A 14,393-nucleotide genomic window follows, 5' to 3' on the forward strand; every position below is an offset into this window, starting at 1 on the left:
GGGCCAGGGACTTCTGCCCAGCCCTTCTTCCCCACCAACGCCCACCTCGTACCCCAAACCTGGCCCATGACCTCTGCCCACTCCACGCCCACATCCGCGAGGTGGACAGAAATTGTTTAAAATATTAACTGATGATACCCCCATGGATATTCTGTACCCTTGACCTGGGCCTCTATCACCACATCTGCAGTGACACCACCCAGTACCGCTCCCGAGAAGGATGTTATAGCCAGCGATCAAAGGGGAGGCTTTTGAGTCTGGATAAGCCAGTCTTCAAGCCCCAGGCAGGGCAAAGAAGGGGATTTCTGGAAGGACCAGAGAGACCTTAGTCACTGGAGCATCCCACAGCTGGAGCCTGCATCCCGGAGACCTGTAGGGGTCTGCGACACTGTGTGCTGAGCCCTGGGGGGAGACAGCAAATCTACATGATGCGTCTAGATTCAGTTCAGCCTCCCTCCCTCTGCACCTCAGTGCAGGAGGAAGCAGCTGGTGATTCTCCTGGGCTTCAGAGAAGGCAGAAAAGCAGAAAAGAGCCAGGGGCAGCCCCCCAAGTACCTGAATACACCGTGGTCCAGAGAGGTATGGAATGGCAGAAAGAGGCCCTTGAACAGGGCTGTCAGAAGGAGCCCTGCATGAGGACCAGGCAGGCAAGAGGACATCTCAGCAGATGCCGGCAGGGATGGGGGAGGTGGGCATCTCTGAACTGACCAAGATGGGGCCTCAAAATAGAAGTTCAGTTGAATTACTTCTGTTATGCCTGTTGCAGAGCTGAGCTTGGGGTGCAATCAGTGCCCCACTTCGCACTGACTATATGGTATGTTTCTGTCTGAATTTAGGCCACTAGAAAGCACAAAGCAAACTTGCAATCCTTTTCTATTCTCAGGAACCTGTATTTGGGTCATAATCTTCTGCGATTTCACTTTGCCATTCTGCTATTTCTCCTTGATCTTGCTGTCTCACCTACGGTTATGCCGTTATCCCACTATCCACATTATTATTATCTGACCTGAATCCTATTTGGAACAAGGCAAGGCGCATATGGACCAGAGAACATATGTGTGTATCAAGTAGATATTTAATTTATAACCCAGGTTTCAAAACTCTCAGGCATAAAGCCCTCTGAGAAGGGGGACCCTTCCTGCAGGAGGCTGGATCTAAGGCCTGGGGGCTGCAAGGGGCTATCTGCTTTGGGCCAGCGGGGGAGCTGAGATGCACGAGGTGCTTTGCTACAGGATAGCAGCCCCCAAATTCACAGGTGAGATTTGGATCCTGGTCCGGGTCGACCCTTATGTTGGCAAGTAACTCTCTATGCCCATCGCTCCCATCAGAGGTGGAGCTGGTCAAGGCAGCGTTGGGGCACCAGGTCCTTCTCTGAGCTCCTGCCCAGGCCCAGCTGCTGAAGCCCCCGCTGCTCTTGTGGCCCAGGTAGAGCTGGTGAGGGCACAGCAGGAGCGGCCATTCTGAGAGCGCTCTTTCAAACTACTAGTGAAGTGGGTTTACTTGGTGATGCACAGGCCAGGAATGTAGTCACTGCAAGGCCTGAAGAAGAGGGTCATGGATGGGTTATCTGTTAAGTGAAGAGTCTGCCTTGACCAGAGAAAGAGAAAGAACTTAAACCACAGAACCTCGGCAGGGAAGGTTCCAGGCCCATGTCGTGTGGCCTGGGGGAACACGGGGCATATATGAGGATCAGTTCTGGGACCCAAACCCTTCAGCCGACAGCAGGTGGGGACACTTCTGCACCAACTTTGTGTTGACAGGGGCACCTACCGACCATCTCCCTTCCCTCAAACACAGGGCATGAATTTTAAAAACAGAACAAAACACTCACACTCAAATTTTTCTCCTTTTATATCATTTCATCCAAGTTAATCTCTTGGGCTTTGCCTTTATGGTAGTACTCTTTTCTTTAAACACATTTATTAGGTTGATCATCTATGCTGTAAATATCTGTATTATTGTCAAACATGCCACCTAATGCCAAACAAGCTTTTAAAACTTAGACCCGAACACCTTTTTAGGAAAAAAAAATCTTTATTAAAAAAAAATAACTTACAAATGGAAAGAACTCTCTGAAATACAAGGTTTGTTTTGTGCGCCGTGTTACAGACTGGAATAGTGTTGCTTTCTTTATTTTCAATGTAACTTTACAATAATATTAATGTCACAAACTGCATTACAGAGCAGTTTTCGTTCCATATCCCAGACCGGGCCAAAATACCACACAGATATAAAACTATCGTAAATAAAACATTTCAGCCAGGACTGGCATATATTTATATATATATATTTATATGTGTATATATATATATATTTTTTTATATGTGTATATATATATATATACTTTCAAAACAGCTAACAATTAATGTCATCCTTAGTCAAAACGGAAGTCAAACTAATCTCAAAACTACAACACTGAATATATGTCAGCATTATACCTCCCATACAATATTTAAAATATATTTAAACTTTCAAATACATTTAGAAGGTACATCAAGAGTGAGAAAAATAAAGTCTTAAGATTTAAATACAAATCACCATATAAAACCTTCAGGGAGCACAGGAAAGTCCTATTTTACAGAAGTGCAGGCAAGCCTGTCCCGCAGCTGGTGTGACAAGCAGTGGGGACTCCTCGGCACAGCCCCACATGGTGGGTGCCACTCCGTCGGGACGCACGGCCACGCGACAGACAGCCACATTGGCACGAGAGAGAGAGAAAGGAGCCACAGAGACACACGTTCCCCTTTTCACGCAACTGCGGCATCAAGCCTGAAGCCACTTTGCTTTACTGTGGAAAATGACACAGCCCGGTGCCCTGCTGGGAGCAAGCACACACGTCCCAGAGGCCGTGCAGAGCGCATCACTTGGTGTTTTGCTCCAAAGCCGAGTACTCGGTCTCCGACACTCGGGAGGCATCGATGAGCTTGGTGAGACCCGTTTTGGCCGAGTACTTGAAGATGAAGGCTTTCATCAGCTCGTACCTGTAGTTGCGGTTGATGAAGCTGTAGAGCACGGGGTTGACGCAGCAATGCACCAGGGACAGGCACTGCGTGACGTGCAGAGCCGTGAAGAGGAAGTTCTCCAGCTGGCAGGTGAAGGGGATGTAGTGGAGGATGGAGAAGACGTCCAGCAGCACCACGACGTGGTAGGGGAGCCAGCACACGAGGAAGACCACCACGTAGGAGAAGATGATCTTCCGGCTGCTGTGCTTCTCCTGGTCGCTGGAGGAGGAGATGGCTCGGGCGAGCAGGAAGTAGAAGACGGCAATGATGGAGAAAGGGATGGCGAAGCCCAGGACCACGGAGACCAGCTCCATGCTGATCAGCCACTCCTTGATGCTGTGCTCGGGGTAAAAGGACCGGCAGTAGGTCTCATTGTTCGAAGCGGACGTGACCGTCTTCAGGTAGTAGGTGTCGGGCAGGGACACGCAGAAGGCCAGGAGCCATGCCAGGACACACACGGCGCGGCGCACCATCTTCTTCTTGCGGCTGGAGGTGTTGGTGAAGTAGGCGACAGAGAGGTAGCGGTCCACGCTCATGCACGTAAGGAAGAAGATGCTGCCGAAGAGGTTGATGGAGAAGATGAGGTGAGTGACCTTGCACGTGAGCTCGCCCATGGGCCACTGGTTATGCTGCACGAGGCTGACCACCCAGACCGGGATGGTGACCACCACCCACAGGTCGGCGATGGCCAGGTTCAAGATGTAGCAGTGCGTGTCGTAGCCCGTGGTCTTGGCCTGGATGTTCACCCAGACCACCACGGAGTTGGCGATCATGCCGATCACGAAGATGAAGATGTAAATGAAGGAGAGCGTGTACAGCAGGACGTTCTTGTTGGGCATGCCGGCGCACTGCACAGTATCCACGACAATGCAGTCACTGCTGTTGCACGGCCAGCTGATGTCGGAGAAGTTCCCCGGTTCCGAGTAGTCGAAGACGTGCAGATCCATGGTGCCACGGGCAGCGATCAAACGGCCTACGTGCAAAAGCAAACGAAAGGATGGAAGACCAGAATGGCTCCGTTAGCAAACACTCCGGATCTGTAAAACGCTTTCCCAGTGCCCCCGCGTGCTCGGCGGTTTCCCCGTAGCTCCCTAGTATCTTTGCAAAGAAAGGAGAGAAGAAACCAAACATAACAGAATCTGCAAAAGAAAACACACCCAGATTCTACATCCGTGTGAATCTAAATCCATCTCTCTCAAAGAGAGAAACAATGTTTGCTTTCTCTGTCTTTGCAGGGCTGTGTTCTCAAGACATCGCCAGCCTGGCTGTGCCCAGGGTGTGAAACCGACACACTCCAGAGGCCAGAGGAACATCAGGCACTGAGCCCCAGGCCCAGTAGTGCTGAGGCCCAGGGGCCAGCTCATTCTCTGCTGGGGATGGCAGAGCCATCTCACCTACGTCCCCAAGAGCGGCGGGGTGGATCTCTTCCTGGCACTGGTGTATTACAAGTGTCCTGCTCGCCTGTCTCAGGTCCACTGCGGTTTGCAGTCAGGAGGCCCCTGGAGATGTGGGCAGCGTGTGTCACGCCCTGCAGCTTCACTGCACCCCAAACCTGCAGCCTCTGAATTTGCCATGTGGTTCACAACTCAGGGCAACCAACCAGCTGTCTCAAAGTGTGGGCCATTGCCTAGTTTTCCGTCTTCTATTTGTCCAACTGCTTCAAGAGTAACTGGTGCCAAGACCCAAAGCACAAAAACCACCACCTGCTGCATCTCTGGAGGGGCTGACTTTTCTCGTCTTCCCTGCTGACCCGGCATGAGGTCAACACTCTCTCAACTGTCACCATTTTAACACCCAAGGAGAACCCAGGCCCGAGGCACCACTATGCCTGGAAATGATTCCCCCACAAACGCCAGCTTTGAGAGCTGCCCAGGGCTGGGCTGTCTTCTGCTGACTAGTCCACCCAAGGGCCCTGAAATCCCTCCACCACCCGCCATGGGATGGCAGCCTCACTGCATGACTACGGGAAGGAAGATGTAAAATGAAACTATTCAACCTGAGGGTGCCCTGATGGGAGTTATCACCCAGAGGTAGGAGTTTGTTCTTCCTTTTCACCTGTTGTAGGTAATGACTGACCATGAGTCAAGCTTATTTGCCAAGTTCATTTAAAGTGGACTCCAGGACTTCCCTGGTGGGGCAGTGGTTAAGAATCCGCCTGCCAATGCAGGGGACACAGGTTCGAGCCCTGGTCCAGGAAGATCCCACATGCCGCGGAGCAACTAAGCCCGTGCGCCACAACTACTGAGCCTGCGCTCTAGAGCCCGCGAGCCACAACTACTGAGCCCGCGTGCCACAACTACTGAAGCCCATGCGCCTAGAGCCCATGCTCCGCAACAAGAGAAACCACTGCAATGAGAAGCCTGCACACCACAATGAAGAGTAGCCCCCGCTCGCCGCAACTAGAGAAAGCCCACGCACAGCAACGAAGACCCAACAGAGCCAAAAATAAATAAATTAATTAATTTTTTAAAAAAATAAAATAAAGTGGACTCCAGGCCACATAGAAGAGCTCCCAGAGGATGAGGACTATGGTCCCTGGCTCAGTGCCCAGGTGACCGGGCTAAGGGTCTGCAGAGACCCAGCTGGGAAAGCACCCATCTGACGATCAGACCTTCCTGGATTGGGATTCGGGTTCCTCACTCATTAGTGCTTAATTTGAGACTAGCTAACCTGTCGTTTGCCGCTGCTTTCTCAGGACACCAGCACCCATCTCACGGAGCTACCTAAGAATTCACGGGCCTAAGACAGAACCGAACACAAGCAGAAGCTCAAAACTTCATCCCCGCCCCTCCCCGTCTCTTTACCTATTAGAAAGCACAGGCTCACTTAGCTTTTGCTCCGCGTTCAAAGCTGACTCCTCCCAGCTGATGGGCAACGTCCTGCCCTGGAGGGCGACGCAGGAGCCACGCAGAGAGCGCGGTTTGATGCTCTCACCGCCAGGCTTCATGAACAGAATCCCAAGAAGTGAGACCGTCTGCTGCCTCCCAGGGCTGCCTCCAAACTCACGGCACAGGACCTGCTCTTCAGTCCCATCTAGGGAGACAGCCCTCAGGCTCCTGTCCCTTCTCCTCTGTGGGTTGTAAGTGGCCGCTGGTTCCCCTCCAGGTGACCTGACCGCACCTCAGTGTCCCCTGCCGCTGATGGAGATGCCTGGACCTCCCCGGAGGCGGCTGGAACCGCGGGCCCTGCAACCGGGAAGCCTGGTGTCCTCAGAGTCACCCCGCCAGGAGGACCCTCGGGCCCCGGGACCACCAACTTGTCGCAAGACCTGACCCGTAGCGCGCCCACGCAGAGTCACCCAGGTCAAGTTAGGACAAATAAACTCCTCGCGTTAAGACACTCTGGAATGCCCTGTCCTAAGATGCAGCTCCAGGACCCCAAGGGGACATGGACACACAGAGGGCGCCTCTGAGAAGCCAGGCCCGCGGCCCACTGCATGGGCCTCAGGGCAGGCAACCACCCCCAGACCAAGCCTGCGAGGTCCTACCGCCCCTCCCGCTGCCCGGGCTGCCCACCTGCCTGGAGCTGACCGTGCCCGCTGCACCCCTGACCCCAGCAGAGGGCAACGGAGGATTTGCTCTTTCCTCTCCCGCCTGGCTCTAGCGTGGTGACACTTTCCCCCCATTTCCTTAAAATGAAACACGTCTGCAGCATGGCTTAGTTTTATAAAGCGCTTTCACCCCGTGACCTCATCTGAGCCGAGTCCCTGCAGAGCAGAGAAGCTCAGCTGGAGAACCAGCCACAGCCCCACAAAGGTGGGCAAAGGCGGGCTGGCCCCTAGCTGGGGCTCCTTCATCTGCCCGCACTGGCACAGCCCTAGCAGGCCTCGGCGGACACAGCCAGAAACCCTGGCGTTTGGGTCATTCACAGGGGCTGGAGGAAAAGGAAGGACCCCCAGCCTTTGTTGGCCTGACTTAGATGCCGTGTCCTCACCTCCGTCTGCGACCCAAGGAGTCATTCCGCTCGCCGGGACACCCTTGTGCCCTGCAGTGTCCAGGTGGCGGGGCACTGCTCAGTGTGGACAGAGGGACGCATGCACGCAGGGGACCTCGCGGGAAACGCCAGGCGTCTGTGTCCCTCTAGGACCCCACTTCTCCCTCACGACAGACCGTCCGCACTCACACCACGGGGGCTGGGCCAACCCTCGGTGTTCCCTGAGCCGGAGCCGAGGTGGGAAAGGGCTCAGGGACTCGGAATCGGTCCTTTGGTTTCTGCCCTCTGGGTGATGAAAACCGGATTTAGTGATCACTGGTCCTCTGAGCCCAAAATGTTACTTGTGAACCGGGCACATCACTCCCTGCAGGCGTCCTTTCCCCTCCCTCCTGGACAGCATGAGGGAATCTTCCAGAAAGGGCTGAGGGGAGAGTAGAGGCTGGGGGGGCTCCTCACTGGAGCTTGAAAGCCCATTGGCCCCACTGATCGATCATCAATCACCCATCATCCATCACCGATCACCCATCAGCCCAGGAGATGAAGCCAGAGGCCCACGCCTTGACCACCAACCGTCTGCTGGGGAACCTCCCCACCCTGACCCCAGGGCAGAGGCTCCAGTGGTCCAGAGAAGGAAGGGAAGCACCGAGAGAGGAGGTTAAACAAGCAGTGCAGTAATCCAGTCCTTCCCAGATTTAAATGGGAAGTTAAAGAGGAAAAAAAAGAAAGAAAGAACGCCAGACGATAGCGTGGCTCCGGTCATTTGTTATTTTACATGCATTCTGTTTTGGAAACAAACAAGGGCCCTTTCCAGAAAAGAGAATATTATGATATAAAGACAATCTGCCATGTTACGTCAAATGTGGTCCGTGGCCGTCTGGGCGCGTGTCCCGGAGGTCTGGGGCTAACGGTGTGCGCCCCTCACTGCCCCACTGAAGACAAGAATCTTCCTAAGTCACTGGCTTAGGTTTTAACAAGTGATGCTCTCGGAGCTCCTGACCCGAACAAAGACGTGACACAGCAGCTACGAAATATCGACCCAGGCCCCTGGTTCCCCAAGGCCTGGCCAAACCTGAGGGAGGAGGGGGTGAGGGATGCTTCCCACCGACCCCCTGGGGCCACTCAAACCCCCTGAGATCCTGCACCAGAGTCTCATCTCCAGGAAAAGCGGGAGTGGGGATCACCCCATCCACTAGGGAGGCCCCACTGCCTGTGCCAACCGGGAAGGACCGGCGGGCCTGACACAGACCCCGGGGCCTGGAGCAGATGCCCTCATCCACTGGGACCAGACCCCCTCTGCTGGAATAAACCAGCAGTTCCGTTCCCGTCAGCTTGGGCCAGAGCTGAGGAGGGACTTCTGGGTGTTAGTCTCACCTGCCCACCGCCTGCCTCCCTGTGGGCCAGGCCCCCCACCGGGGTGGACAGGAGAAGGAGAGGCCACTTCTGACACAGGTCATAACATCTGCATAAAGATTCCTGACGGAAGGGAAAAAACGGGGCTTGGAATAAAAGATTCTTACCGTTCTTTAATTTTACAAGTTCACACGTTCTCCTCTCAAAATATATATTCCCAGGTCCCCAAATGTACATGCAAGAATGTTTACTGAAGCACTATTTATAAACCAGCAAAAAACTAGGGACAACATAAATGTCCACCCATGGAGGACAGCAAACCACTGTCTGGAATATAATACAGCTGTACAAAGAAATAAGAAACCTACTTTTACGAATGTGGAAAGTTACACTTACACACATACCGTAATCTCATGTACGTTAAAAAAAACAAACCAAAATTATGTGTATTTTTATAGATAAATACATGTGTGTAAAGGAATGGGAAGAAGATCTGTAGTAAGTATAACTTTGGGCTGGGAGTGTGGGATGAGGGGACAAAGGGGGAACTGTAGTTTCTACTCTATACACTTCTGTATGATTTGAAACTTGCCATCAAGAATTCTCTAAATGTGAATAGAGGGAGGAATGTTCCACAGAACAATAAAGGTTCGTGGTCCATTTTTTTCTAGACCGGGGAGATCCCACTGAGAACAAAGCAGTAATCATCACTTTTCATTCCCTTTTCCCCAACACGTACTGCTTTATCTCACCGAACCCCCCTCCAGGGATCACTTCCCATAGATTCCATGCCCAACACGTGCTCCCGGAGAGCATTGCACTTCTGCCAGGACAGGAAGTGGATCTTCCTACAGCCTGAGGATGGAGGACCAGCGTCCGTCCATCCCCCCTCCCCCACCAGCCTGGGGTCTGTAGAGGAACTCATCTGCCACTCGCATCCCCAAATGGTGGAAGGGAGATGCACCACTCATTTCTCAGGCTTATTATTCATCAATCAAGTATCCTTGGCAACCACTGTGCTGCTTCAAGCGGCCTGACACATTCAGCTGCCTCCAAATGGTTGCCCTGAGCTCACCAGGCCAGCTGGGGGCAAAGCCAGAATGAGAATCTCCAAGTTCAGGGTCCCCATGGGGTGGCAGTTTGGCCTGCAAGGAATATGTCCGTTCACTGGCCAAAAGTCACTCCCTCCAGGACACAGACTGCCACGTGTTCAGGTATCTGGCCGGTGTTCCCTAAAACTGCCTTCAGTATGTTTGCAATTTCCGATCACAATCCTGGAAGACCCTTCCCGACCAACCCCTGAGACCCTCCCGTCCCAAATCAATTCCATCCCAAATACCCCTCTGTTTCTCCCGCCTTCTCCCAGCCCAGCGGCGCATCTCCATTCTGTGTCACTGGGCTATTGGCGTGTCTCCCCGCCTCCTCAAGCTCCCACCCCATGACATCCTACTCTCTGTGTACAGAGCAGCCAGCAATGGCACCTGGACAAAGTAGGTGTTCAATGAATTCAGAGTCAATGAATCGACAGCGAATCAAGCTCCCCCAAGACCAGAAATCTGAGGTTATCAATGGAAATGGAGGCCCAGAAGAGACTTTTCTGAAATCCTCACAGAGCTAAGATAAACATCACTGGTTTCTATGCCCCCAGATGTTTGTGGAGCCCCTTCTGTGAGGGGCACTGCTCTGGGGCGTAACAAACCGGAATCATCACACCCGCCTGCCCCCAGGAACTCGCCAAGTAACGGAGAGGGTCAGGAAGGCAGGCGGGTGGTGCTGGACAGCCCTTGAGCACAATGGTGATGGATTTCCACCCCAGTGGCTGATGGGGACCCCCAAGTAGAAAGGGGGTGGTGGGATGCTCAGTGATATGCCATGAGGAGGGTCACCGAATCTGGCTGCAACAGTCAGGTGGGGCCTGTGCACGCAGGAGCCATCAAGGCCTTGAGCAAGGGACTGGCTTCGGGGCAGAAAAGGGGGAAAGAGGTGACACAAACCACGGAGAAGGCTTGCACTGGAGGCTGCGTGCAGGTCGGACTGGAGGCAAGTGCCAGGATGCAGTGCCAGGCCGCCCGGGGCACCAGCTCGGACGCCAAGGGGCCCTCTGGGCCCTCCAGAACCTCTGCCTGCAGGTGGCCTTCTTTACTGGTCTTCTGCAATTGGGACGTGTGTACTCCCAGGGTGGAATTTCACGGAGCAACTCAGTGCTGTCCCAACAAGATCACCCGGCTCGGCTAATCTCGCTGTTGGGCACCTGGAAACTGAGGTCAGACGGGCAGCAGGACCAGCCATCTCAGGGGTGTGGCTGATACCAGCTCTCTTCACTCTCCCCACTCCCCAGGGACTCTCCAGTGGCACTCAGGCCCTGGTCTCCTGTGAAAGCCCTGCCCCTTCTACTACTCAGCCGAGTGCAATTTGCATAAAGAGGGCCCGCATCCTCTCTAGAGGTCATTAGGAAACCGCACATCACTGGGGTTTGTTTCACTTCTTAGCAATCCTGCATTCAATCTACGGGAATGTCCAGGAAAGCTTCAGCCCAAGCTTGGGAGGCCACCTGCTGGGGCTGAGAGCAGAATGGGGGAGGTCTGTCCCCCACCCCGTGTCGCGCAGACAGAACGATGCTGTCCTGACTGCTTATTTTACACGAGTAAAGAATTGCTCTGAATCACTTGAGAACTTAAAAAAATAATAGAGAGAGAGAGAGAAAGAAAAATCCAAACCCTAATTCACATATGGGCCACCTATTTCCAGAGTCCTCAGACACACTACACATTGACACACAGGGCAACCTTGTCCACTGTAAGTATTTGGGGAGATAAAACGAACCCCACATCCAGAAACCTGATCTGTTCTATTGTGCTTCGCAGCCCACAGGGAAGCGGTGCTGGACCCAGAAGGGCAGATCCAGAGATTCCCACGGCACAAAGGCTGCCGTCTGGGTTGATGGGTGTAACCAGAGCCCTGATTCCCACCCAGCTTAGGATCAGGATGAGGCAGCCCAGGACAGCCACTCACCTCCGGCTACACACAATGGGGTTCCCAGGAGAACAGGACGCAATCTTAGACAAAATTAAGGGAAGACCCAACAAAGGTTTCTGTTACAATGAGAGAATTGGAAGACGGTAGCTACCTGGCTGGCAGAGCCCTCACCATGCGGTCCCCCTGCGGCCCCCTGCACCTTTATCTGTCCCTTGACCAAGAGCGGTCCAAGGCCACCTGAGGTGGTCTCAGCCCCTCCACCTTTAAATGCTCGGAACAAAAAAAAAAAGGGGTCAGCTTCCAAACCTACTTGGGGCTCAGCAAAATTTTCACTATAAAAATATGTAATTCTCTCATCACTTTAAGAGCCAAGCAACAACGTTTGTTTTTTTCCAATTCTAAGCTAGTAGATTCTTATGTAACCAAAGTATCAAAGTTTCCCTGCAGAAAACCATTAAGTATTCAAAATCAGAGGACTCCCCCTTTTTTCCTTTCTGCTTGCTTGCTTTTACTTTAATAAAACATATGTGTCCCAGAGCTACAATTTCCTGGACTTTAAAAACACTTGACATGACACACAAATTTCCACTTACACACATGCAATTCGATTGGAAGCCCTTCTAATACTGTTTTTGCTCCTGAGTAAAACCAAGTTCCTTGGTTGCCTGTATGAAAAGTACAAATACTTTCTAGCCCCAAATTCCATTCGTGTTCTGCGAAATCACTGAGAACCATCTCAAGTGCTGAGTTACTCTTGGGGCTCACAGAATGACTCCCTTTCAGTCTCAGGTTTGAGTGACCAACTTCCCTCGTGTCTCCTGGAAAACGGGAACCTCTCTGCCTGGAGTGATCACACAAAAAGCCACTGTTCCTGATTAAGTAGTTTTTTTTGTTTGGGTTTTTTTTTTTTTTCATCCAGAAAGCCTATACTTTGCCTGTTCTGGACCTGATTAGAAACCATAATACCTTCTCCAGTCTCTCGAGACTTGCTGTTAACATGGGATAACCTCACCTCCGAAGCCCTGACTCAGTTAAGCATCGTCATGCTGCCTCGGCTGTACCTTCTGGAACTTTTTTAAAACTACGATTGCAACGCACACCCCTTTAAAAACATCAGAGGGGCGGCAAAATACAGGCATTTCTCAATTTTCTTTTGCTTTTCTACTCTAATCCCGTGCAGCCCTCCTCCCCCACCCCGGTTTCCAGGAGGTTGTGGCATCAGGCTCCGCAGTTGTGTGCACACTGGAGTGTTTATGGCAGAGACTGGGGAAAAAAGAGCAAATTGTTTCCAAGCTAGAGCTCCCATGTGCAACTCTGCTTCAGAAAAAGGCTCTGCATCTGGGGAAGCTCAAGGGCTGATGAAAGAAGGGCAAGCAGTTTATCCATTTAAAATCTATGGGAAGTTAAGCACAGACACCAGCAGCCTCCACTTTCCTTTCCAGACAAGCCTATTTGATCTCTGCATTTTCCTGGAATAAATAAAGGGACACAAAGGCAGCATCTGCACATTTAAAAAGAAAAGAAAAAGTTACCACATTGAGATTTTGCAGAATGAAGTTTCAGGGGATGTCAGGGCATCAAATACCTTCAAAGGGCTGTAAACCATTTCAGGGAGGCCTCTTCTACATCTGGAAAACGTAATTATCCTGGTGTGAGCAAATGAATTGAGAGAAAAGAAGGAAGGAAAGAAAAAAGAAGGAAGGAAGGACAGATGGAAGGAAGGAAGAGAGAGAAAGGAAGGAAGGAACGAAGGAAGGAAGAAAGGAAGAAAGAAAGAAAGAAAGAAAGGAAGGAAGGAAGGAAGAAAGAAAGAAAGAAAGAAAAAAGGAGACAGCCAGTCTGACTTTTACAACTTCTCATTCTCCCTGGAACTTACAAGTCTTGGCTAACCACCCAACCCTGACCTCACTGCAAAGTTTTTACTTTCCGTCACCCCTCAAACCTTTATGCGGGCTAACAAAATCGAACAAAATTCGTTTTACTTCAAGAGTGTAATTAAATTGCAAAATCCTAGACTTGTGTGTGTGCCTTTTTTTTCCAACTGAAGTCGGGTTTAACACCTTCTGAGCGAACAATAGATACTCAAATTAGATCAGGAGGGATGCAGTCAAGAGACAAGACCACCGAGCTGTATTTAACATTCACCCTCATAGCTTCCGGACTTACAAGCTCTGGTAATCCTCCAAAGCAGTGAATTCAAACCCACTCTGGACCCAAAGAGATTCTCAGCCCAGTTTTCTTCTTCGCTCAAGGATGCCTCTTCATAAATGGTACATCTTTCTGGAATTACACATTCACTGCCAATTCTATTTCCCAGTGGATATACCAGAAGCAAAACAGGTAGGCAGTGGTGCCAAGCTGACCCCAGTGCCAACTTTGAGCAAGCTGAATGGACAGTCTGCCTTCTTGTGAAGTTCTCTGCTTGCAAATAAACCCCCGATTCCTCAATCCAACAAACACACACACACACACACACACACACAGAGTGTCTTCCACTTCAGAAAACTGCCCTTTTTTACTTTCTGCAGCCAAGGTGAAGCCCCAAGTTAACAACCGCACTCTGCGATGCAGTCCTGCGACACGCAGCCTGTGCTTTCAGAAACCAGACCCGCAGACTCTCCAACACCCATCACAGCTTATAAAAAAGAAGAGCTCTGAAAAAGACCATCAGCTTAAGAGCAGAGCCCCTGCCCGCCATCCTCCCTTCCTTTCTAAGCAGGGCTGCTGACCCAGCACAGTTTCCTTACCTCCCGGCTGGGCTCCGCTCCGGCTTAGGGCTCAGGGCTCGCCTTCCCAGCTCCTGCGCTCACTGCCTTAGGGCTGAGCGCTTTGCAGGAAGTGTGAGCTCTCGGGCTGCAGACTTGCGTTATATACACTGCAGGGAGGCGGCCTCTAGATGGCAGCTTTGTAACCCGCATCTCCTCCCTCCCTCCCCCAGCTACCCCCCTCCCCGTGCGTGTGCGCGCGCGCACACGCACACACACACACGCTTGCATGCACGCACACACTTGCACCCGCGCACACACACCCCTCTTGTAAACCCCGATCTGTCATTTCCGGCCAAGCTCTCCCACACAAGCACACTCTTGGGAAACCCCAGCCTGCCTTCATTTGCAAAGTTTAATGAAGCTA

General features: G+C 51.9%; 1 protein-coding gene across 3 annotated transcripts; it reads right to left on the minus strand.

The window, feature by feature from the left end:
* Positions 1-1,833: 1,833 nt before the first annotated feature.
* On the minus strand, positions 1,834-14,152 carry ACKR3 (atypical chemokine receptor 3). Of its 3 annotated transcripts, none has more exons than XM_082396439.1 (3): positions 14,009-14,125; positions 12,847-12,889; positions 1,834-3,975 (listed from the first exon to the last, which is right to left on the minus strand). In XM_082396439.1, exon 3 carries the CDS (start codon positions 3,947-3,949, stop codon positions 2,861-2,863), a length of 1,089 nt encoding a protein of 362 aa, XP_082252565.1. In that variant the 5' UTR covers positions 3,950-3,975; positions 12,847-12,889; positions 14,009-14,125; the 3' UTR covers positions 1,834-2,860. The 3 variants fall into 3 exon arrangements, with proteins under 3 accessions (XP_082252565.1, XP_082252566.1, XP_082252564.1); XM_082396440.1 differs by having other exon boundaries at positions 12,794-12,889; XM_082396438.1 differs by lacking the exon at positions 12,847-12,889 and having other exon boundaries at positions 14,009-14,152.
* Between the last annotated feature and the right edge of the window lie 241 nt (positions 14,153-14,393).

This window comes from Balaenoptera borealis (assembly GCF_965194805.1).
Source record: "Balaenoptera borealis genome assembly, chromosome: 6".
Taxonomy (NCBI): Eukaryota; Metazoa; Chordata; class Mammalia; order Artiodactyla; family Balaenopteridae; genus Balaenoptera; species Balaenoptera borealis.